The 26,321-nt window shown below is 44.2% G+C and overlaps 1 protein-coding gene across 1 annotated transcript in view; it reads right to left on the minus strand.

The window, feature by feature from the left end:
* The window catches only part of LIPC (lipase C, hepatic type), a 104,864-nt gene that overhangs the window by 40,318 nt on the left and 38,225 nt on the right, over positions 1-26,321 (minus strand). Inside the window, exons 5-7 of the mRNA XM_033919457.1 lie at positions 24,294-24,411; positions 8,497-8,730; positions 862-1,104 (exon numbers count right to left, since the gene is read on the minus strand). Of these exons, the coding sequence (XP_033775348.1) occupies positions 862-1,104; positions 8,497-8,730; positions 24,294-24,411 (595 nt within the window). The remainder of the gene's footprint in view (positions 1-861; positions 1,105-8,496; positions 8,731-24,293; positions 24,412-26,321) is intronic.

Genomic DNA, 26,321 nt, shown 5'->3' on the forward strand with positions numbered 1-26,321 from the left:
GTATAAAATTTTTGTTAACTCTGATATCCACTTTAGGAAATGATTTGATTACTTTTCGAAATGCGCCATAAGACATCATAACTCCACTGATGTAATTACCCCACCAGGCCTGATGTTTACTTGCTTGGAATGCAAGGGTCCTATCCCAAAAAGTCTTGTATCTGCAGCCAGTAATTTTTGGATGTGCCAGTGAAAGAATGAGCGTCTTTCACCGACTGTAGTAGATGAAATGAAGCACCCATAATATACAGGGGGTTGGCAATGCAATGAAATCATCCAATTAACTGGACTGTGCCCTGGTTCCCTAGAAAGCTCTGCTAACTTCCCCCTTGCCCACTTGCCCTTCCCCCTCCCCCAAGCTGGAAGATTTTCAGTGCTAAACAGTATGAGGAAAAAAAAAATCTCTGTTTCCCAGAGTCAAGTTCTTTGGCACTTGGAGGTCAAGATGCTTTCTACTCCAGTCCCCACCTTTTCCCATGGTCATGACTGCTAATGATGATGCTAATTAAAATTTGATATACCACTAGGCTTTTGTCATAAGTCTGCAATTCACAATTAAATGCAAGAACAGAAAAACAAAAAAGAACAGCATAGATCATGAAAGGAAAACCTAGTACAGTCATCTAAGAAACATCTACACAAGCCAAAAATAGCTTATCTGTATTTGAATTGTAGACTCTCATAAATCCTTTCCACTTTGTCCCATTAGATATCAAACACTTGAGTGAAAAAGAAAGAGTGAACATGATTTTAACGTTTGTTAGGTTTGCCTGATTAGAGTCATAATGGATTGTAATTGGTCCTGAAACTGTGGAGTAGGTGAAGTCAGGTAGCCCAAGAAATTAGCCCTTAGTCACTAACCTTTGAAAGGCATGTGTGCTCGAGTTTTTAGGTACAACCTTTTGCTCCTCTGCGGTCTCTCCTGTCTGATGTTGAATCCCAGTGTATTGCATCGATTCTTCCTGCAGCTTAGGCAGATTCCTTTGTTGAAGCTGTGGATGTCATTGCACCAGTAGGCCATGCTTTGCTTGTCATCATGAAGCAAAGAGTCGATGAAGAGGTGGACTGACCTCTCATGAGCACATTTCACAGTTTGTGTGATCCCTGTAAAATACCACCACCAGTGCCTTAGAATTTATAACATACAGATTAACTTTGCCTTAAACACAGTACAAGAAAGACCCCTTTTCTCCAAAAACCTAATACATATTCCCCTGGAATCTATATATGGTGGCCATATTTGGGTGCGGATCCAAGGGATGCGCACAGATTAGTTAATGAGCAATTAACTATCAATTGATAATCAATTAAAATTAATTGGCACTAATTTGATTTGCACATGCTTTTCCCTGCATGCTATTTTCAAATACCAGGTACCTAAATCTCATAGCATGCAAATCAAAAGAGGGCATGACCAGGGGAGGGACACAGGCAGGTCGGGGACATTATGAACATTTGCATGCAGTGTTATAGAATAGTGACATTTACCCGCCCAAATGTCATGAGTTGGGGGCTGGCATTTGCACCATGTTTCAGCTGGGTTCAAATTTGGACACAGATAATGATGCTAATTTGGTTGTGCCTTTTATAAAATAATGCTTAGAGTCAATTTTTCTGGCATCAATTTCTGATCTTTTTTTTTTATACTGAATATGGCCCATTATGACAAGCTTTTGAGAGTTAGACTTAGTTCATCAGCTCGAAATGGACCGACATTTTATTGATTAAATACTACAGTATATAATCTTCCAAATCATATATAGTTTAACTTTTGTCGTCTTTACTATAGATAAGATGCATTTGCTGCTTTAAGGAAGGGATTCCATAGTTCATTCGAAGTAGATGGGAAAGAGGATCTAAAATAAATCCATTCTGTGTTTTTCTTTCTTATTTTATTATCACTTCAGATTAAAGAACTAAACTTGATAGAAATCACAACAGTTTATTATCATAGGTGTGAACTTGCTATAGATTTTTTTTACTAATGAATTTAATTAAATATGCTTTCTAAAAAGAAAATCAGTAGAAGCAAAAATATACTAAAGCTAAAAAATATTGGCCCCTTTTATCAAGCCGCATTAGGGTTTTTTTTTCATCGCCATTGCGGTAAAAGTTCTGATGCTCTTATAAATTCTACTAGTATTTTAGCCCGTTACATTAACGGGTGCTAGAATATATGTCTGTCTGTCTTTATTTATTTCTGTCTCTCTCTCCCTCCCGCTGTCTTTGTTTCTGTCTGTCTCTCTCCCTGGTCCCCTCTGTCTGTCTTTATGTGTCTTTCCCTGCCCCTGTGTCTTTCTTCTTTTCTTTCTGTCTGTCTTCCTCCCGCTGTCTGTCTTTCTTTCCCCCCCCACTTCCCTGTCCAGCAGCCACAGCAGCATTTCCTCTCCCTCCATGTCCCTGTGCAGCAGCATTTCCCCCCACTTCCCTGTGCAGCAGCCACAGCAGCAGCATTCCTTCCCCCCACACCATTTCCCTGTGCAGCAGTAGTGTTTCCTTTACCCCCCCCTTTCCCTTCCTGCGGTCCCGACTCCCGACAAACCTGCCGATTCCAGCAGCGTGTGCAGCATTCTACACACGCTGCTTCGGGGCCTTCTACTGCCCTGATTTACTCTGGCACGTCCCTGATGACATCATTAGAGACGGGGCAGAGCAAATCAGGGCAGTAGAAGGCCCCGAAGCAGCATGTGTAGAGTGCTGCACATGCTGCTGGAATCGGCAGGTTTGGAGTTGAGACCGTGAAGAATGTAGCGGCTGGAGTGTTTTGTTGGCGCTTCCCTTCCCGCGAGGTGTTGCCGTGGCTCTTCTCAATCCCCGCCAGCGTCGGAAGCCTTCTCTGACCACTGGTGTGGCTGGTGAGAGGAGCCAAATATTGTGGAGAGCAGGGAGTCCAGCGCTGGCGGCCAGTCCTGCCGGCGAATGTAGATAGGTGCTGGGAAGAAGTAAGGCTGGGGACACGCGCATGTGCACTCCTGCGGCCACAGATCTACGGATCACGGAAGAACGCAGTTAAGAGTGCGCATGCGCGGCTAGGTTTTATTATATAGGATGTGCATTGGAGCCTTTACCGCAGCGGCCGCTGATAAAAAAAAAACCCAACCACACCCAACCCTAATGCAGTGGACCATAAACATAACAAACAAACAAAAACAAAGCCCCTAAGTTAAACTTCATGGCCAAAACTAGTCCATATCAAGCATACTACACTATTTTTTTATTTCTCCATGCTGCAATGTATTTTGGTTTGGGTGTAGGAATTTCAATTTTATATAATCTGTTCTTAGCTGCTAAAGTAAATTTACCTTAGGCGTGGCTGTTATTCTAGCCAAGGAATCCAACCTAAATCTTCCACATGCTAGTGTAAGTCCTTTATGACAATTACTCAGACTAATTCCTTGCCTATTTATTTGTTTCAGGATTCAAATTGCTCTAATTTCCCATAGCTGGAAATTTCTGATTCTCTGTCAAACTTCACCAAGGTCAGAAGCCTGGATCCAGACTAGCAGTTCACAGCCTTTCTTCTATTTTAACACCTGACAAAGTTGGATTTTTGGTTTGTTTTTTTTAATGTGACACACTAAACATTAAAATTCACAACTGAACAAAACACGCCTAAATACGAAATTTTAGTATGAATTTGCCTTTCCCATAGCAGAACTCTGAATGCCAACGCAGATTTCTCATGTGCACAACAAAACAAATCTATATTCAAATTCTAGTGTTGCTTCAGTAACAACAACAACAATGCAAAATCCCTCCATTGCCATATTTTTATTATTTATTTAAGCATTTATATACCACTTAAAGTCTAAGTGGTTTACATTCAGGTACTCAAGCATTTTTCCCTATCTGTCCTGGCAGGCTCACACTCTTATCTAATGTACCTGGGGCAATGGGGGATTAGGTGACTTGCCCATGGTCACAAGGAACATTGTGGGATTTAAACCCACAACCTCAGGGTGCTGAGGCTGTGCTCTAACCACTGCACCACACACAAACACCTCCAAATATACTGCTCGGAAACTATAGCAAATAGAATCTTTAGACAGTGGTGTAGTAAGGAGGGGTTGGGGGGTGATCAACCCCGGGTGCTGTCTTGGTGAGGGCACAAGCACCCATCCTCCTCTCCGCCCCGCCACTGCCACACATGTGCATCGCTTCCCTTTCCCTGTACCTCTGTAACGGTCCTGGCGTGAGCAGTAACTCCCAGCCTGCTGTCGCGCCAGTGTCGGTTCTTTTTCTGACATCGCCTCCTGAACCCACGCCTAGGAAGAGACATCAGAGGATGAGCTGATGCTGGCGTGCCCGCAGGTTGGAGGTTGTTCGCACTAGGAACTTTACAGAGATGAGGGAGCAGGAAAGGAGCATGTGGAGGTGGGGGGAGGGCGCCACTACCCCGGGCGCCTCTCACCATTGCTATGCCACTATCTATAGCAGGGGTGTCAAATGTCGGTCAACGAGGGCTGCAATCCAATCGGGTTTTCAGGATTTCCCCAATGAATTTGCATGAGATCTATTTGCATGCACTGCTTTCATTGTATGTTAATAGATCTCACACATAGTCATTGGGGAAATCCTGAAAACCCAACTGGCTTGCGGCCCTCGAGGACTGACATTTGACATCTTTGGTCTATAGCAGGGGTAGGGAACTCCGGTCCTCGAGAGCTGTATTTCAGTCGAGTTTTCAGGATTTCTCCAATGAATATGCATGAGATCTATTTGCATGCACTGCTTTCAATGCATATTCATTGGGGAAATCCTGAAAACCCGATTGGAATATGGCTCTCGAGGACTGGAGTTCCCTACTCCTGGTTTATAGGCAGCAATTGGGGCTAAAGGCAGCTGTTGTTATTGGAGGTAGTGGGGAAGCAGAAATAGGGACCAGTTACAGGGATTTCAAGAGGCTGACTTTCAAGATTGCTAGTCTTCCCAGCTTGCAGGTAGTGGTGGTTGTAAATGAAACACAGGCTTGTTGTCTACACCAAATTATTTGTGACGCCCCCCCCCCCCCACCTCTTGGGGACACACTGCTTGAGAACCACTGATCTGGACCCATAACAAAAAAGCTGGCACACTAAACGGAGCAAGTGTTTTTCATGGCACATTATAACTGAAATTATAAAATTGCAAAACCAACAAAAAAATTAAATTTGAGAGTTATTTAGTTAAAGTTCTTTAAGCCAGGTATGGATAATTGTAACAATGGTGAAAAAATAGAATTGCTAAATAATGCGATGGATGTGCATGTTTTTCAGTGCGAATTAACTCAAAACGTGACTCAATAGTCAACAAGTAAACACACGACTTAATTTCTCTCAGAGCTGAAAATCCAAGTTCACAAAGAGAAGAAGATCCAAATGGTAACAAAGCCTTGATTGCTTTGTTGCTCAAGTTAGGGTACTACTGCATAAGAAATAAAACTAAAATTACTTGCTGTTAGTTTTCAAGGACTAATCATGTTAAAGGATGATCAGGGCAGGATTAATTTGTCGAGGGCACACAAGTACACTGGGCCCCCTGCCCCGCCCCACCCCACCATGCACCCAGGTGGAAACAGGAAGCTGCGTCAGAGGGAAGCTTTGGGTAAGCAGCACCGCTTGCAAAATTATAGTTCCCGTTGCCTTTCTTACCCGCTTTGCTTGCTTGTCTTTCTTTCCGTCGATGGGGGGGGCCGAGTGCCGATCAATGCTAGAGGGGCCCATTGCCGTTTGGAAAAAACAATGTTGATGCCCACCTTCATTGGGCCCCCCTGACCATTTCGGGCCCTAGGCATGTGCCTACTTGGCCTATTGGTTAATCCTGCCCTGAGGATGAAGCTTGTCTGGGTGGTTGAATCCTTACGCATACAGAAACTCGTAACATTGCACATGTCATTTATGCTAGTATGATATGAAGGGAATTTTTAAAAATAAAGTAAAATTCTGGAATCTCTTGTGACACACCCGGAATTTCTTTGGGGCACATCTGAGAGACACTGTTGTACACTTAGAAACAAAGAAAAGAATATCAACAAATTGTAGGTGTTAACCTTTTGCCCTTTCTGGCTTTGTACCTAATATTAGAAAGTCAAAAATATGTTGTTAGTCCCATAAAGAAACATTATCTGTAACTTGTGTGTTGACCTTTATTCCATGCAAGGTCATGCATGTAGGGAAAAAGAACCCGATGTTCAGCTACAAAATGGGAGGATCACTGCTAGGGGTAAGTAACCTTGAAAGAGACCTGGGAGTGATGGTGGACACATCTTTAAAGGCGTCGGCACAGTGCGCCACAGCCTCAAGAAAAGCAAACAAAATGTTGGGTATCATTAAGAAGGGTATCACGACCAGGACAAAGGAGGTCATCCTGCCACTGTATCGTGCAATGGTGCGACCGCATCTGGAGTACTGTGTCCAATATTGGTCGCCGTACCTCAAAAAGGACATGGCGGTACTTGAGGGAGTCCAGAGAAGAGCAACTAAACTGATAAGAGGTATGGAAAACCTCTCATATACTGACAGACTGAAAAAGCTGGGGCTGTTTTCCCTGGAAAAGCGGAGACTTAGAGGAGACATGATAGAAACCTTCAAGATCCTGAAGGGTATAGAAAAGGTAGACAGGGACAGATTTTTCAGATTACGGGGAACCACAAGTACAAGGGGGCACTCGGAAAAATTAAAAGGAGACAGGTTTAAAACAAATGCCAGAAAGTTCTTTTTCACCCAGAGGGTGGTGGACACATGGAACGCGCTTCCGGAGGCTGTGATAGGCCGGAGCACGTTACAAGGATTCAAAGAAGGTTTGGATAGGTTCCTAGAGGATAAAGGAATTGAAGGGTACAGATAAGAGTAGCGGTAGGTTATAGGGATAGACTGGGACCATTGCTCAGGCAATGGGCCTGATGGGCCGCCGCGGGAGCGGACCGCTGGGCGAGATGGACCTCTGGTCTGCCTCAGCGGAGGCAACTTCTTATGTTCTTATGTTCTTATGTTCTTATACTTGCAGGAAATCACATCCTTGGACAAAAGCAGTGCTGTTTCAGAATTAGGCAATCAATTTAGCATGCAGGCTTTTCAATTTTTTTTTATCCTACTTTTGCTTCAAACCTAAATATGACCCCCTCCCCCCCCCACAAAAAAAAAATAAAAAATCAGCATATTGGCTGATACTTGTGGAATGAGCAACTGCTGGCTCTGGTGTTCAGACTTCTAGCATTTGCCATCTAAGTAGAAATATTGTATCTATTACCCCCTCATTAGACAACTTCCAGACTAATTGAATTTAAATTCCCACTAAGTTGGCGGCTGGGGATATGATGAATTGGGAAGCTGAGAAAAACCAGTGTCAAGACTGTATGGCTACTTGTAGGGATCTCTGTCCATTTCAATTTAACAGAAATTAATTTTGTTCTCAAGCATTTCAGTAGAAAAGGACCCATTAGTGGCAGATGATATCTTTGTCAAGCTTTTCCTTTAATAGTTTTAATTATATAGCAAATATGGAACACTGCTGAGTTCAACAGAACGTAAGTATTGCAGTGAAGTATTTCCATCAAAATGTCTTAAATGTTCTACAGTTTTCAGGAAATTACTCTATAGATGTCTCTTGACCTGCTGAAAAACTTTAAGTGCAGTATATTCATGTTAACAAGAGTTTAGGAGAATAAAAATGAACTACTACTATATTCTATAGCCCATCTAGCTAATAAAGCACTGGACAATCTGTTGACAATAGCTCATGACCAATTACAAAACTGCGTGTCAAAGCAGCTCCTGATTGGATAAGGCCCGACTTAGTGCAGGAAGAGGCGGTTGGAGAGTACCGCGAGTGATTTCCTGCACTCACGGCGCTCCGGCTGCTCTCTCCTGCCTCTCTTGCTGCCCTCTCCTTGTCAGCGGTTCGCAGTCAGAAAATACCGTGAATGACCGGGATCGCGAACCGCCGACCATGAATGACCGGGGGAACCCTGTACTACTCAACTGTAGCCTATTAAGAAGGTTTGAGAGTATTATTCCATTGTTACAAGATCTTCACTGGTTTCCTGTGAAAAAAAGGTATTATTTCAAATTGGATGCTTAATTCATAAGGCTATATATGGTTATAGTTCCTTTGGTTTAATTCATATATTAAATATTTCAAATTTATATTCACGCTCATAATCCACAACGTTACAAGTTAAACTTTCCTTCTGTGGTAAATGTTCAGTTCTTTTGCCTTTTTAGCTATTTTTTGTCTATTACAGTCCCTAAGATTTGGAACAATCTGCCTTTTCATTTGAGACAGACCAGTTCTTATTTTCAGCTTCGTAAGGAATTGAAAACACATCCTTTTAATGGGATTTTTTAAATCAACTGTGAAATCTGTATGATTGTAATTTTCCTAGACCAGTCTGTTTGTTATCTGCAAAGAATCCTAGCTGATTTTGTGGGTGATAAAGCATAGAATTAAATAAAATATTTTAAAAGTCCAGAACAGGCCATGTTAAACTTTTCTGTTTTCTTTCATCTCTGCTCTTACCTGTAATTCCATATTCTGCAATATGGTTGTACACATGCATGAGGTGACAGCCTGGTTGATAAGCTCCGCCATTGGGATAAAAATCATAGTGAGCAACTGGTTGTTTGATTCCAACACTCAGACCCATATGCTGCTGAGTAAACGTATGAATGGCATCTACAAAGTGTGCATCGTCGGGAGATAAACGGTCTGTTGAGGACATTCCTTCGAACAAAGGACCGGCAGGGTCAAGGCCTACAACGAAAGCAAACAATCAGCTTGCAATACATATATGTGCGTTACGCAAGCGGTGTTTAGAAACCAATGCTTTAACCTAGCTCCAGAGCATTTATCTAGCTTTTGTTTTTATACTCCAGGTCAGCTAGCGTATTTCAAAGGCACTGTGATGACAGGGTCCCCTGGGTCACTTCAAACTTTGACTTTTACTCTACTTTATAAAATAGTACTTCCATGAAGTGACACATTTTGCTCTCCCATAGACTCAAAATGACAGCCCAACCTTGGACCTAGGAAGCACTCTTTCCTTCAGTGCAAGGTCTCCTTTATCCTTTCAGCTCTTACTAGAGAGACATTGGGATGCTAATGTTGTCATCCACATGTTATAATCTGTGAGGCATTTGGCTAATGAATGGAGGATTATTTTCCAGATGGCAACTGGCTGAAGCAAATCAACATGACTCTAATCCTCAGATTGCAAAACTTCAGTCCAATGGACTCTCCCAGACCACTGCACAGGACTGGGCTTGAGTTAAAATGAATTCAATTTTTTCTCTTTCCTCTAAAGGAAGAGGAATGTGCTTGATACAGGAGTGATTCAAAGATGTTTGGAGTTTTAGATAAACTGTAATGGATCACTATAAACCATTGGTCTCAAACTCAAACGCTTTGCAGGGCCACATTTTGGATATGTAGGTACTTGGAGGGCTGCAGAAAAAATAGTTAATGTTTTATTAAAGAAATGACAACTTTGCATGAGGTAAAACTCGTTATACTAACTACCTCATGCAAAGTTGGTCGTATAGTTGTAATATAGTTTGTAACTCTTTCCTTAATTGCTTCTGATAATTTCAGCTATACAGTACACAGCTGAAAGCAGTGCAACATGCTGAAAATGTAAAACTATCAAAGTATCAACTGCAAGAGACAAGATTTTGGACCAACTATTTTGAGGCCCTCGCTATTATAAAGAATCATTCTTAATGGAAAACTTGTGCCTTAAATGTCTGGTAGTCACATCCACAACCGCCTTCAGCTCTCACCTCCTACAGCACCGAACTCACGCACAAGCAGCACTGTTTCCAATGGCTACCTTACATTCTGGAATGTTGCTCGTCTCACTGTTGTAACCTCACGGAAGCGTTTTCCTGCATCTGCATGCGATTGGACTCCACCTCACAGACGCGTACAAATGCAGGAAAGCACTTGCGTGAGGTTATAGCGACTGCCGGATGCGAACGCTGGACACTTAGGCCCTGATTCTCCAAAGTGCGTCCCGATTTTAGGCAGCTGTAGGCATCCTACAGCTGTTTAATCAGCCAATCGGGATGCACGTTTAAAAAAAAAATGCTCCCCAGGTAGGCCGCCTATATTGAAGGCGAGGCCCGACCGCCCCCCCACCCCTGACACTACCGATCGCTGGCAGGAGGGTGCCCAATCCCTCCTGCCAGAAGATGCCCCCCTCCGCACCCCCCCGCGCTAACAGCCCTCAAACCTCCCCCCAACCAAACTAACCTTAGGCTTCGGAAGGATGGGCCGGGAAGGGGCGGGCCCGCCTCATTTCGACGAGACTAGCCTGTCGGCTGGACGGGCAAGTCCCGTCTGGCCAACAAGGAAAGGTTAGTTTGGTTGGGGGGAGGTTTGAGGGCTGTTAGCGTGGGGGGGGGGAGGGGGTGCGTCTTCCGGCAGGAGGGATTGGGCACCCTCCTGCCAGCGATCGGTAGTGTCGGGGGGGGTCGGTCGGTAGTGTCGGGGGGGCATCTTCTGGCAGGAGGGATTGGGCACCCTCCTGCCAGCGATCGGTAGTGTCGGGGGCATCTTCTGGAAGGAGGGATTGGGCACCCTCCTGCCAGCGATTGGTAGTGTCGGGGGGGGGGCATCTTCTGGCAGGAGGGTTTGGGCACCCTCCTGCCAGCAATTGGACAGGCGGCCGCGGCCCGCTATACTTATAGCAGCAGAGAGATCCCTTGCCGCAATAAGTATAGCGGCCGCGTCTACTTACAATGTAGACCAGCATTTTGTTGGCCTACATTGTAAGCGTCTCTTCCTCTACTAGGGAGATGCGTAGGGCCGCCTAGGATCGCCTAAGGCCCTTAGGCGAGCTTAGGCATCTGAGGGGTCTCCCTAGGCTCCCGGAGGCGCCTTCAGGCCTGCCTGGGGAGCATTTTTTTAAAAAAACGTGCATCCCGATTGGCTGATTAGACAGCTGTAGGACGCCTACAGCTGCCTAAAATCGGGACGCACTTTGGAGAATCAGGCCCTAAAGGTACAAGTTTTCCATAAAGAATCATTCTTTATAATACCGAGGGCCTCAAAATAGTACCTGACAGGCCACGAGTTTGAGACCACTGCTCTAAATCAAGCATTACTTTTGAAAAATGTTACTTGCAATGAGATATGATTACACATTATTCTACTGTAATATTTTTTAAAATGTTTCATGTTACTATAAAATTTGGAGAAATAAAACTAATGAGGTGGCAACCATATTCCGTAGTAGGTGGATATTTATACAGTAAAACACATGTTCTTATAATATGGCATTTGTAAATAATATTACTTTGAATCCTTCCTTTATGTATGACTTGGACCCAGACCCTTATTAGTTTAAAATCCAAGTTGTAATTAATTGTTAAGAATTATGTGGCATGTTAAATGGCATTATAACAGTTACAACCTATTTTGGCTTTTTGATATACAACATCCAAGGTTTTAAAGATTTTTTGAAAAGGGTGATTCTTTCAGGGTTGAAAGCAATTCTTTATTCATGGAAAGGGCCTACGGGACCGAATTATGGTCACTGGAAAGCATGAATGTTATATCTAGTGCTCATGGAAGCTATGTATTTTTCTGACTGGGATACGAAACAACCTACTTCTTGGAGACATAAACCTCCACCTAGAAGACCACACCTCCAAACAAGACCACACCTCCAAACAAGTAGAAAATATACTCTCATATTTCAAAGCACTGAACTACTAGATCCTCAACCCCCAACCCACGCACGAAAAAGGGCACCAACTAGATGTTGCTGCATACATGTCCCAATACCCTCACAATCCTGAAATCCACATCTCAAACGGGGCCTGGCATCCCTCCCTCTGGTCAGACCACTACAAATACACCTTTAACATCAACTGGGCTCAACGCAATAACAAGCAACCCCCCCAAAAAAAATCCCTTCAAAACACGCCAAAAAATTGAACCCTCCACATTCTGGGACAAAGCAGACCTCGCAATCACTAATATAGCCCCCAACGAATTCATATCCCAATGGCGAACCTTAAGCAAAACCATCCTGAATGAGCTAGCTCCTGAAAAATCATAATTCAGAATCTGCAGACTGTCAGACAAATGGTTCGACACTGAACTTCTCCAATTAAAAAAGCTCTACAGACAACTAGAAAGAGAATGGAAAAAAAGAACCTATAACACACCAAAATAGCATGGAGAAGTCAAATCAAACAATACAAGAACAAACTCAAAGAAAAACAGAAAGCCTACTAGTCCAAAATGGTAGGCACGGTAACTCTAGACACAAAAAAGCTATTCAATCTAGTAAAGAACCTCACCGATACCAAACCTTACCTAGCTACACAAGGAAGCCACCCACCGACAGCCATCCATCTTGCAGATCATTTCAAAAACAAGATCACTAAGATCAGAACCTCATTCAACAATACCTCGACGAGATAACAACAAACCCTTCAATAGGAGAAGCCATCGCTGCAGACAGAAGCTGGACCAACTTCCCAGTATTACATTGGTTGGATATGAATCGACTATACATGAAATACAGCCAAGCTTCATGCGACATAAATAACTGCCCCACCTACCTGTTATCAAACGCCTCCACCACATTCAGAGCCAGCCTCATGCTATGGACACAAACCACATTAATGGAAGGACAATTCCCACAGGACCTTGGAGAGATCATAATCACCCAATTATGAAAGATTACAAAGGCCCAATAGATAACCCCTCCAACTACAGACCCATTGCTTCAATACCAATATACGTAAAAATAATAGAAGGTCTAGTTGCACAATACCTCACCAACTACCTGGAAGACCATAACCTACTTCACCCCTCACAATCAGGATTTCGAACCAACCACAGCACAGAAACACTACTAGTAACCCTACTAGACACAGCTCGACAGCACATTAGCAAAGGCAAAAAGATGCTGCTAACAACTTGATCTCTCTGCAGCATTTGACCTGGTCGACCACTCCATACTGCTACAGATACTTGACACCATTGGGATCTCGGGAAAGGTCTATAACTGGTTCCAAGGATTCCTCAAATCAAGAACCTACAGCGTAAAGTCCAATGATATCAAATCAGAACCATGGTCCAACCCCTGAGGAGTTCCACAAGGATCACCTCTATCACCTACGCTTTTCAACCTCTTTATCTCCTCCCTTGGAACCACTTTAGACAACTTAAATGTTACATCCTTCAGCTCAGTGGCGTACCTAGGGGGGGGCGGGGGGGGCGGGCCGCCCCGGGTACCAGCCCTAAGGGGGTGTTCCCGGCCTTGCCGTTCAGTCCCCCGCCACCCCCGAAGGACCGCTCGCCCCCCTGGCCTCCCCGCACCACCTATGAACAGCCGCAGCAGGATCGCGAAGTCAGCGTCAGCATCCCTGCGCTGCTTCCTACGACGCGATCCCGCCCCTCCTCTGACGTCAGAGGAGGGGCGGGACCGTGGCGCAGGAAGCAGCAGGGATCGCTGACGCTGACTTCGCGATCCTGCTGCGGCTGTTCATAGGTGGTGCGGGGAGGCCAGGGGGGCGAGCGGTCCTTCGGGGGTGGCGGGGGACTGAACGGCAAGGCCGGGAACACCCCCTTAGGGCTGGTACCCGACGCTGACTTCGCGATCCTGCTGCGGCTGTTCATAGGTGGTGAGGGGGAGGCCAGGGGGGCGAGCGGTCCTTCGGGGTGGGTCGGGGCATCAGGCCTTCAGGGTGGGGCGGGCGGGCAGGCAAGCAGGCTTTCAAGGGGGAGGGGGTGACAGGCAGGCAGGCAGGCCTTCAAGGGGGGACAGGCCTTCGGGGGGGGGTGCAGACATTCAAGGGGTGCAGGCCTTCAAGGGGGGCAGGCAGGCCTTCAGGGGGGTGCAGACCTTCGGGGGGGGGTGTAGGCCTTTGGGGGGGTGCAGACCTTCAAGGGGGTGCAGGCCTTCAAGGGGGGAAAGGCAGGCAGGCCTTCAAGGGGGGGACAGGCCTACAAGGGGGGGGGACAGGCCTACAAGGGGGGGGACAGGCCTTCAAGGGGGGGTGCAGGCCTTCAAGGGGGGGTGCAGGCCTTCAAGGGGGGTGCAGGCCTTCAAGGGGGGAAAGGCAGGCAGGCCTTCAAGGGGGGGACAGGCCTACAAGGGGGGGGACAGGCCTTCAAGGGGGGGGTGCAGGCCTTCAAGGGGGGGTGCAGGCCTTCAAGGGGGGTGCAGGCCTTCAAGGGGGGAAAGGCAGGCAGGCCTTCAAGGGGGGGACAGGCCTACAAGGGGGGGTGCAGGCCTTCAAGTGGGGTGCAGGCCTTCAAGGGGGGAAAGGCAGGCAGGCCTTCAAGGGGGGGGACAGGCCTACAAGGGGGGGGGACAGGCCTTCAAGGGGGGGGTGCAGGCCTTCAAGGGGGGGTGCAGGCCTTCAAGGGGGGGGCAGGCCTTCAAGGGGGGAAAGGCAGGCAGGCCTTCAAGGGGGGGACAGGCCTACAAGGGGGGGACAGGCCTACAAGGGGGGGGGACAGGCCTACAAGGGGGGGGACAGGCCTTCAAGGGGGGGTGCAGGCCTTCAAGGGGGGGTGCAGGCCTTCAAGGGGGGTGCAGGCCTTCAAGGGGGAGACAGGCCTTCAAGGGGGGGAAAGGCAGGCAGGCAGGCCTTAAAGGGGGGACAGGCCTACAAGGGGGTGGGACAGGCCTTCAAGGGGGGGACAGGCCTTCGGGGGGGTGCAGACCTTCAAGGGAGTGCAGGCCTTCGGGGGGGGGGGGGTGCAGTCCTTCAGGGGGGGGGGTTAGGCCTTCAGAGGGGGACAGACCTTCGGGTGGGAGGTAAAGTCCTTCGGGGGGTGCAGGTCTTCAGGGGTGGGGTGTAGCCCTTCGGAGGGGGGACAGACCTTCGGGGGAGGGGGGTCCTGGTGTAAAAGTACACAGAGGGCGAGAGGGAAGGGGGGGTTCAAAGATACATGCATATGCCAGACTTTGGGGGTTAGAAATAATGGGTCTAAAAACAGAGGAGTGGGAGAGAGATGGTGCATAATGGGATTTAGGGAGGGAAGGAACAGAAAGGGAGAGAACTTGGAAACAGGGGATGGTGTGGAGGGGGGATAGAGATACTGGATAGGAGGATAGTTGGGAACAGAAAGGGAGAGATGGTGGATCCTGGGGTGGTGGGGAGTTGAGAAAAGGTGAATCTGTGGATGGAGACAAAAAAAAGGAAAGATGCCAGATCTCCGGGAGAGGGAAGGGAAACGGAAGGGGAGAACAGAGATGGCAGACGGATGGTTAGCACGGAGAAAGGAGACCCTGGCAAGCAAGACAACAAGAGCCTGGGACCAACAAGATTTGAATATTGATCAGAGAACAAAAGGTAGAAAAAATAATTTTATTTTCTGTTTTGTGATTACAATGTTAGATTTGAAAAGTGTACATGAGACAGCTTGAAATGGGAACTTTTCTATTTTTGTGAATGGCAAGGCTGAGTTCAGTTAAAATATATGCTTTATAAGAAAATATAATAATGTGTTTTATAAAGTTTATAAGCATTGCTGGCATACTCGGTGAGGTGTTCCTAGTGTTGGTGGTGGTGGTAGCATGTCAGTGTGTTGAGAGGAAGAGGTAGTCTGGGAAATTCTGCTGAGCAAACTCTGGGCCCATTTCCACCCCCAGTTAGTCCACTCCACTCAACTGGTTCACACACTGAGTGGGTCTTTGGGTGTTATTTCTGGGTAGTTGTTTTAGAATCTCTTCCAGTGGTTTGTCAGTATCTCCTTCTGGTCCAAGGAAGGAAACTTTGTCAACCTTAGCATTGACCTTCAGAATATGTTTGTAACAGCGCTGCTTGTGTGGCATTAGGCTATGTAGTGATCGAAAGAAAAAAACAGACCTTTGCACATTTTTGCACTATATGGTGGGTGTATGAGGAGATTCATTTCCTGCACAGTTAAGTCCATTTTTTCTACTGAATAATAGTATAGGTACAATGAAAGTAAATAGCAAAAATGTTTGAGTAGATAATTAAGGAAATCTTTTTCATATTGCTTGCTTATGGACTGGGAAAAAAGACTGTTCAAGCAAATGTCTCCAGAACTGCTTTAATGGAAAAATGTGATTTTTTTTTTTTTAAGTACTTTGTGAAATTTATTGTTGTTGTGAAATTTATTGTTATACTTTGTTTAAACTTAAAAAGCGGTGTCATTAACAGTGAATCTAATCGAAAAATCGATTCAACAGGGTGAATCGGATCGAATGAAATATTTTTCTCTGAATCGGGCAGCACTATTGGCTACCATGAGAATGGGCTACTGGGCATGATGGACCATTGGTGTGACCCAGTTAGGCTATTCTTATGTTATGTTCTCATCTGTAGGGGCCTTTGTTTTCACTTCTTATTTTAATGTATTTTTTTCCTGGGAACTTATCAGTGTTTTTTTATAATGGGAACAAAAATGGAAGAGAATTAATGTGTGTGGAATGGGGGGGGGGTAACTAATTTCTTCAGCTAAATAATTCAATCCACTTCAAACAGACATAGGAGAACTCACGCACCATTCACACACCCTCCAACCAAAAACGTCAAAAGAAAAAAACTGTTCGACAACCTCCTAGCCATTCGAGCTGCAACACTTGACCCCCAACTCTACAACCTATTGACCTCGACCACAAACTACAAAACCTTAAAAAAAGAAATAAAAACCCTTCTATTAAAAAAACACATAAAACCAAACTAACATAATCAGAACTGTCCCAAGCATCACCTGCAACTACTCCATATGTACTTCTGATGTCATGACAATTCAGACATAATTTATGTTATGTTATGTTTGGAATAATGGTTACATAAATGAGGTTCAATAAAAGAAAATTTTCTGTGGGAGCATTTGTTGGAACTTCTGTTATCCTGATTTCTTCTATCTGTGGGCTTTCTTTAGCTAACCTACTTATCTGGGGCTTTCCACTTCTGCAGCTGCCCTTTTCACGGTCCACTTTGCGCTTGCACTCTCTGGGGAGGGGGGGTTGGGTCTGGGCTTGGTGGGGTAGGTGTGTCTGGTAGTTTTGTCTGGGTGGTGGCTGGGTGTTTCTTGGGTGCTTGTTGTGCGGATTGGTGTGTCTGGTGAGCGGTCTGGGTGTTGTTGCTTGTGGGGTTTTTTTCATTATAAAATATGGCTGAGGGTCTAGTCCGGCTTATTATTCTTGTGGGTTCTGGGGTGGGATTTGTTTGCTTGCCCCAAGTTTTGGCCTTTTGTTGTGTATTGCTATGCCTCTCATTGGCAATTTTCTCTTGGGAGAGGCTTGTTCATGCTTGTTGTTGCTGTTACTCTCATTCTGTGTTCTTTTTGATAATGTATAAGTTTCTGTACAGACCATGGTTGCTTGTCTGGACCTTTTGCCATTCTCAATAAAAATACTTTGGGAAAAAAAAAAAAAAAAAAAAAGAAAATTTTCACTGCCTGTTTCTATTCTGACCATTTATTCCATTTCATGGTTATTGCAAAAAAAAAAAAAAAAAAAAAAATTTTACATGAGGGGGGGGGGGGGGGTGTCAAAAAATGATGGGCCCCGGGTGCCACATACCCTAGGTACGCCACTGCTTCAGCTACGCAGATGACATCACCATACTCCTCCCCTTTGACCTACCAGAGCTCACCTCAACAGTAAAGCTGGACACAACCCTAGATGCAGTGGAAAAATGGATGGAAGACCACAAACTGAACCTAAACTCAGATAAAACAAAATTCCTTCTACTCGAAAAGGCCAAAACTCCGACCAATACAGAACTGGAAATTAAGAACACCAAATACCCAATACAGCCCGAACTCAAACTCCTAGGAGTAACAATAGACAGATGCTGCACAATGCGGTCCCAAATCAATAAGACATCCCAGAAAGCTTTTTTAATTATGAGAAATCTACGTAAAATAAGAAAATTCTTCGACTCAGAGCAATTCAGGCTAATTGTCCAATCCCGAGTCTTAGGTCTACTGGACTATTGCAATTCCCTCTATCTACCTTGTCCTGCCAACATGATAAAACAACTTCAGACTATACAAAACACCGCCCTCAGACTGATCTACTCTGAGAAAATATGATCACATTACCACTGCCTTCCTAGACTCTCATTGGCTACCAATACAAGCACAAATTCAATTCAAATTCTACTGTCTATTATTCAAAGCATTAAATGGCTCTGCCCCCTCCTACCTAAACAACAGCTTAAATCAGATCCTCACCACAAGACAAAGAAGAACCCTGACCCCCTTTTGCCTTCCCTCCGCTCAAGGGCACTCAGCGCAAGAAGATGTTTGACAACCTTCTTGCGACGCAAGCAGCAAAACTTAACCACTCCATCTCCAACCTGCTGACGGCAACGGGCGACCTCAAAACATTTCGAAAAGAAATCAAAACTCTGCTTTTCAAAAAATTTATCCAGATATCTTAACACCCCCCTTCCCCCTCCTCCCAGATAAATTCCCCTCCCAAAGCCTCCACTTAGGTAATCTCTTCCTCCTCAAAATACCAACCAAGAATACAGATCCCTGAAATGTAATGTAATCTTATTTGTAACCTAATTGTAACCTATTTGTTATATTACCTAGAAATGTACAGTCATCTTACTATCCCCCCCCAAAAACCAAAACAAAAAACTATTGTAACTTCATTGGAAATGTCCAGTCAGCTCTTTTGTAATCTGCCTTGAACTGCAAGGTATAGGCGGAATAGAAGTCACTAATGTAATGTAATGTAATGTAGGATTTTACTGGTTATTTGGAAACCATTCTTAGAAACATTGACTCCAGCTGCTCGCAGTTGTGTTTTGTTGGGTAGACCTTAATTTAAATTTTTTTTTTTAAACACTCTTGGAAGAAGAGATGGGTAGATATAATTATAAGTATTCTTTATTTTTTAATTATTATATTTATACGCTAATTTATTCTGGTAATTGGGTGGGTAGTTGGATGGGTGGTGGGAAATGGGTTGGTGGGATAGAGAGTGGTAGTTGAAATTGAAATTGTTTTTTTTCTTAGAAGGAAAAGGGATTTCTGATGCTACCTAGTTAAGTACAGGATAACTCATGTCTGTTAATATTTAGCCAAGGTTGACTGCTCTATTCTGTATAATTATATTAGTATTTACCCTTTTCTCCCAATTGTGGACTATATATTAAGTTGGAGCTTTCTGTGTTTTATTTCAATGGTGCTGATTGTACTTGTTTCTAATTTTCTCTTCAAAGTTAATTCTTTGTGTGTAATTAATTGATAACACGTAAAAAAAGAAATAAAAAAAAGAAAGAAATTGAAATTGTTTAAATCTGTTGTTTGTTATTTTCATATATATATACTAGTCTTTAAGCCCGTTACATTAACGGGTGCTAGAATATATGTCTGTCTTTTTTTCTTTCTGTCTCTCTCTCTCTCTCTCTCCCGCTGTCTCTCTCTCTCTCTCCTTGGCTCCCTTTTTCTGTCTGTCTTTCTGTCCCTCTCCGCGCATGCGCAGTCCTACCTGCGGGTTGCTACAGCTCACGGAAAACCGGCGCACGCATAGGAAGTGCGCATGCACGGCTTACCATTTTATTATATTAAATGCTATATATATAATTGTTTAAAGTAATTGTTAAGAATTATGAGTTAAATTGGCACTAATTAAGTTACATGCAAAACTTGAAAAGCATGATTCTATGAAAAGTATGTGCCAGTTCTAGTGTGTGAATTTGAAAAGGGGTGTGGCCAGGGGGGACATGATTATGGGTGTTCCTAAAAGGTGCTCTTTTATAATATATGCCTGAAACATGCGCAAGTTAGGGATTTAGGCCTGGTTTTCCTTGGCCTAAATGGGTGCGCCTAAAAGTTATGCGATTTGCGGGTACGTAGCTTGATTCTATAAAAGGTACATGCACCTTGTAGAACTGTGCTAAGCTTGTTGCTCATGTTGTTGGAGGCTGAAAGTTAAAAAGAGATGATGTAGACATTGTGCACACTGTAAGACTGACGAAACTATCATTGGATTTCAGTAAGAATAATGCTATACTTTTGCCATTAGTTTAGAGCAGTGTATTACAAACTGTATGCTGTGGCACAGTAGTGTACCACGGCATAATTCTGAGTGTGCCGCCAGGGAATGATGTGTACACGAGTCTGTCACTGCCAACTGCCTTTCCTCCTCTCTGCCCCTGGCATACCTCTGTAAATGTTCACCAGAATGAGAGCTCAGGGCTGTATTTGGAGGGCCTCTGAGCTAGAGAGATGCACGGGAACGGGGATGACGGGAATCCCGCGGGACCCGCGGGGATCCCGCGGGTTCCCCCTTAGGGTCGCGGGGATCCCATGGGGACGCCCCCTAGGGTTGCGGGGATCCCTTGGGGACGCCTCCGAGGGTCGTGGGGTTCCTGCGGGGTTGGATCACAGTGCACTCGAGCCGCGAGGGTAGTCTCCTCCTCCTTACCTGCCCTGTCGCAGCACACAGCCGAACGGAAGTCTTCCCGATGTCAGCGCTGACGTCGGAGGGAGGGCTTAAGCAAAGCCCTCCCTTCCTCCGACGTCAGCGCTGACATCAGGAAGACTTCCGATCGGCTGTGTGCGGCAGGGCAGGTAGGAAGAAGGCAATGGCGTACGAAAGAGGGGGGAGGGGGCGGTCCGCCCCTCAGAATGTGCACAGCCGGCCAGGTCCCCCGATCGACCGACAACAGGCCCGGCCGACAAATCTCCCTGCCCTGTAGCCGCGAATCTAAATTACCTCTTACAGCAGCTTCACTACTCCAGCTGCTGTAAGAAGGTAATTTAGATTCGCGGCTACAGGACAGGGAGATTTGTCCGACCGGGGCTGTTCTGTTGTCGGTCGGGTGCGAAAGCGCCACAAAGGGAGGGAGGAAAGGTGTAGAGGAGAAGAAAAGACGCTTAAGGGGGGAGAAGGCCGCTGAAAGTACTGGGGAAGACAAAGGGGTGGAGAAGAACGCTGAAAGGACATGGGGTAAACGGGAGGAGGGGGGGGGAAGGATGCTGAAAGCACATGGGGAAGACAGAGGGGGGAGAAGGACCCTGAAAGGACATGGGGAAAACAGGGGTGGAGAAGGCCGCTGAAAGGACATGGGGAAGACAGAGGGGGGAGAAGGATGCTGAAAGGACATAGGGAAGGCAGAGGGGGGAGAAGGATGCTGCCTGACAGGACATGGGGAAGATGGTGGGGGAGAAGGACACTGAAAGGAAATGGGGAAGAGGGAATGGGGAGAAGACGCTGGCAGGGAAGAAGACAGAGGTGCCAGACTATGGGGGGAGCGGAGGGAAAAAGATGGGTGCCAGACCAATTTGGGAGGGGGGAGAAAGGGAGAGGCACAGTAACAGAGCAAATGGAAGACACAGAGAGAAGAGAGGCAGTGGATGTAAGGAATTGAATAAGAACATGAAGAAAGCAGAAACCAGGCAACAAAGGTAGGAAAAAAATTATTATTATTTTTTTTTTTTTGCTTAAGGATAAAGTAGTATATTAGTTGTGTTGATAAAAATTTATAAACATTAGAGGCTCTGGTAGAAACCCATTTACAAAGTATGTATTCTTCCCAATTAATATTTCCAAATTAATAAAGTCTTTTTGCTTATTTTTAAATGGGTTTCTACCAGAGCCTTTAATTCAGTAGCATAATTAAATGAAATAACTATTTCTGTAGTTTATAGGGACGGGTGGGGATGTAGGGGTTCCTCGCGGGGACGGGCGGGGACGGAGGGGATTCCTCACGGGGACGGGTGAGGATGGAGGGATTCCTCGCGGGGACGGGTGGGGACGGGTGGGAGTCCTCACGGGGACGGGTGGGGACGGGTGGGACTTTGGCGGGGACGGGTGGGGAAGGGTGGGATTTCTGTCCCCGCGCAACTCTCTACTCTGAGCATGCGTGGATGTCGACATGATGATGTCGTACATGCATGTGACATCATCGCATTGATATCTGCATATGCTCAGGGGCCCTCTAGATGTGGCCCTGAGCTCAGGGAAGAAGAAATGAGGTTTGGAGGGCAGGGAGGGGCTAAGGGTTGAGTAAGGCAGGGCTATGGGAAGAATGGGGTGGGGCTCTGGGCGGAAACAAATGTCCTCTTCTTTGTGTGCTGTGAAAAACATTTACTCCATTATTGTGCCGGAGCTAGAAAAAGGTTTGTGAGGCACTGGTTTAGAGATGTATCCATTTGTAAACCAGTATAAATACCAGTTTCAGAAAGCTGCTATTTACATATGGAGATCTACATCACACAGAAATTTCAAGGGACTAAAATTTTAGACTGATGGTTCAAAGTATTATTTTTCTCTGTTCGATTTTTGCAGTTGGTTTGCCAAAGAGTGCTTTAAAAGTTTTATAGGAAACGCAAAATACGACAGTGAAAGAGTTGACTGGTACTTCCTGTTTTTCTCACATTACTCCTGTTTTTGAAACATTACTTTGGTTATCAATTGAATATAGAATTATTTTTAAAACATTTTGTATGGCTTTCAAGGCTTTGAATAATGCCATTTCACCAAGAGCATTGCGATCTGTTGAGGAAGAAAATAAGGCCTCGATTTTTACAATTCCTGGCCCTAAACTCAGATGAGGAAAATTACGAACTTTGACTGATTTCAAAAAGAACTGAAGACATTTTTGTTTTTCCAATGTTATGGCTGTGACAAGTAGCTATTCTCTCTTTCAAGTCCCAGAATACTAAAGAGCTGGCCTTCAATCACAAGCTTCTTATTTCACATGAACCTTTAGGAATCTGAAGATCCTCCTCCCAACATCTTCTTCATATACCGTCTTTGAAAATCATTAGCATGCGTTGGGCCTCGTCATTTGCAACGACGGCCCCATCAGTATGGAATTCCTTGCTACTTCGTATCAGGGCTGAACAAAACTTAGATAAATTCAAGGGAAATTTAAAATGCTATCTCTTCCAAGATGCATATGATTGATGAATAGATTCGGTGACCTCCAGGGTTGTCTAAGAACCTTAATTCCCTAGCTTTCCTACTGTTTTTTTTCCCCCTCTTTGTTTCGTTTGCTTTTAAAATTGTAGTTCTCCCCACTTTCCTATTGTTCTTATGTTTGTCAAGTATTGTTTTGTCAGTACTTATCTCTTTAATGTTTCCCCCTTTTTTAATATAAATTGTCAACCGCTTAGAATTCTTGATTAGCGTTTGATCAAATTTTTTATAAACTTGAATTGGAAAAGAAATTTGGGATAGGTCTGGATGACTTAAAAACAATGTAGGATAGAAAACCCTTTGAGAATCTCTGCATGTTTGACCATAAAATAAGTATTAACCCCCCATTTTACAAAACTGTAGAATGGTTTTTACACCAGCCATGGTGGGAACAGCTCTGACACTCGTAGGAATTCTATGACCGTCAGAGCTGTTACCACCGTGGCAGGCACTGAAAACCTCTTCCGCATTTCTGTAAAAAGGGTGTATGTGTGTGTGTAAATGTTTTCTTGTAACTGATCTTTCCGTGTTTCTAACTGTGTACAGCTTGTAAAACTGATTTAAATTCATAAATAAAATGACAAAAAAAAAAATTCTTGGAACGCTCAACTCTAGCCCATACCCTGCCATAGCCACACCCCCTTTTCAAATCCATGCACGATAATTTACATGCACATCTTTATTGAATATGCCTAGCATGATACATGCATAAATTCTAATTGTTGTCAATTAGCATTGACAATTGATTATTAGTGTCCAATTATTGGTGTTAATTGGTTTGTTCAATTAAATTGGGCATGTGCCCAAATTTCCAGGTGTAATTTTGATATATAGAATCCAGGGAAAAGGATTAAGAAAATGATCTCAGCTAGAGTAGGAGTGAATAAGAGAATGTCTAAAATCAAGTAAAAGAATGGATAAATGGATCATATCATATTTGTAAATCACAGCACTAATATATTTGTAATATATGACCAAATCTGGGAAAAGGTGACTTAAGTAGACTGTTACTACTATTTAACACTTCTATACCGCTAAAGGGCTGTACATTTTGACATTAGACAGTCCCTGCTAGGAAGAGCTTACAATCTTACTTGAACAGATAGAGGGTTGAGGATGCAGAATTCAAGGTGAGAAGAGTTAGGAGTTGAAAGCAGTTTCAAAGAGGTGAGCTTTTAACTTTGACTTGAACACAAAAATATTCAGAGCTTTTATTTTAATTTTTTTTTTCTCTCATAAAAGGAGGGGTTTGGACTGTTGTATTACAAATTGTTTGCTCAAACGGAATTCATTAAAACCTCATTTTTTGCTTCTGTTGATTTTTAGTCACCTTTTCCCAGAGATGGTCCCATATAATCTTATTAAATATTAATCAGTTCAACACAAGAAAAGCTTTTTTATTTTACATGAAATTTATAAATCACAGCACCTGTAATTCTTCCAATTTTGGCTGAGCCATTAATATAAGTGCCTGCGAATCCTGAAACATGAGCTCCTAGACTGTACCCGATCAGGTGAGCCTTGCTTCTAGGATACTGAAGAGACAGCTAGAAAGCAGGAATGACATAATTTAAGAGCAATACGTATTAAGTACAGAGCCAAGAAGTCAGAGGAATTGCATAGCTATATGCAGTCGGAAATCTGTTCAGAGAGTTACCAGAAAACTGGGATTGGCTGTAAGCACAGGTTTATTAGGGACAACTAAGGGCTCCTATTACAAAGCTGCGTTAGGGCAGTAACACGCAGAATAGCATGTGCTAGATGCTAATGCCAGCATTGAACTGGCGTTAGTTTTAACCGCGTAGCGCGTGGTATTATCCTGCGTGCGCTAAAAACGCCAGCGCACCTTAGTAAAAGGAGTCTTAAGAGCTCCTTTTACAAAGGTGCACTAGCGTTTTTAGCACGCAAACAAGATTAGCGCGTGTTATCTGAAAAAATACCACCTGCTTAAAAGGAGGCGGTAGTGGCTAGCGCATGCAGCATTTTAGTGCGTGCTAAGCGCACGCTAAAAATGCTAGCGCACCTTTGTAAAAGGAGCCCTAAGTCTTGTAATAGTAATAATAATAATAATTTATTTTTATATACTGCCAAACCTTCAGTTTAAGGTGGTTTACAAAAATAAAAAGCTGCAGATAAAGTGAATTACAATATTCGTCAAATGGTTTCTCAGAAAAAAATACAGATTACAATTAATTCAAAATAAGAATAAAAATTAATTTGTCTCAAAGGCAGTTCCAATTACGTAGAAGTAAAAGTATAATAAATAAGAATGATGCTCAAATATATCATAAATAATAAAAAATACAATTAAGTCAAAAAATTTTTCAAACAAATAAGTTTTAAAAAGTTTTCGAAATGAATAGTAGGACTGAGTTTGAGGGATAAGAGCATCCCAGTAAGAATTCATTGTACCAGCCTGAAATGCAAGTTTTCCCCAAAAATCTCTTATTACAGCATGCTTTTGCTGAAGGAAACGAAACCCAGCATAATTTTCGTGTATTCTTATTAGGATTATAGAATTCAAAGTGGGAAGAGATGTAGATTGGAGACAATCCAAATAAAACTTTAAAACAAATACAACTGAATTTGAACAGAATTCTAGCCTCAAATGGTAATAGTGGTGCCCTGCAAACACTGAAGGCTCATAAGATATGAGATTTGGGCTGCTTATGGGAGAATGTATTGCTGCATTATCAGGGTGATATGCTACAATATGTTTTATACTAAGATTAAAGAAACAAATGTTATATCTGTTCTCTTTTATATAAAAGAGAATGAAAATATGTCAGGTTGAAAAAAGGTACAAGGAATTGGAATTTAAAGAAAATCCCCTTATCTGGAAACATGAACCCGGAGCAGCGTATGGGGGTTTACTCCTGCCCCAGAACCACTACACCAACAAGTAAGGACCAGTAGGCACCTGAGGTTTGGGGAGGGTGGGAGTCTCTCTGGAGGTTTCTTGGACTGGGGGGGGTCAATTTTGGGAGGGGGAGATCTTGAATTGGAGTGGGGGGTCTCTTTGGAGGAAGGTCTTGGATTGGCTTTGATCTGGGGATTGGTCTGATCGATTGTGGGACTTTAATCGGATGGAAGGCTATAATCAGGAAGTGGGGGGTGGGGGGGGGAGGGGCAGCATTGCAGCCGCTTTAACATTCAGCTTGAGAGCATTGAGCCGCTAGACTAATGCTGCCTGTGAGGTGACTTGCGGGTTGCCTTAGTTCTTTACCATGGGAGACAGTAGCCTGCAGTTCTGAGATACCACATGTTGGTGACTTCCATGGCAAATTAAGGTGTGGTAAAAAACCCCCAAAAACAACGAAGGTGAGGGGAAGGAGGAAGGGAGATGCCCAGACTGCAGTGATCAGGAGAGGGTTGCTGGACCACATGAAGGGTGCTGAAGGGAAGTGGAGAAAGAGAGTCAGGGAGAGAGGAACAGATGCTGAAGGGAAATGGGGAG

Source organism: Geotrypetes seraphini, chromosome 14 (genome assembly GCF_902459505.1).
Source record: "Geotrypetes seraphini chromosome 14, aGeoSer1.1, whole genome shotgun sequence".
NCBI classification, from domain to species: domain Eukaryota; kingdom Metazoa; phylum Chordata; class Amphibia; order Gymnophiona; family Dermophiidae; genus Geotrypetes; species Geotrypetes seraphini.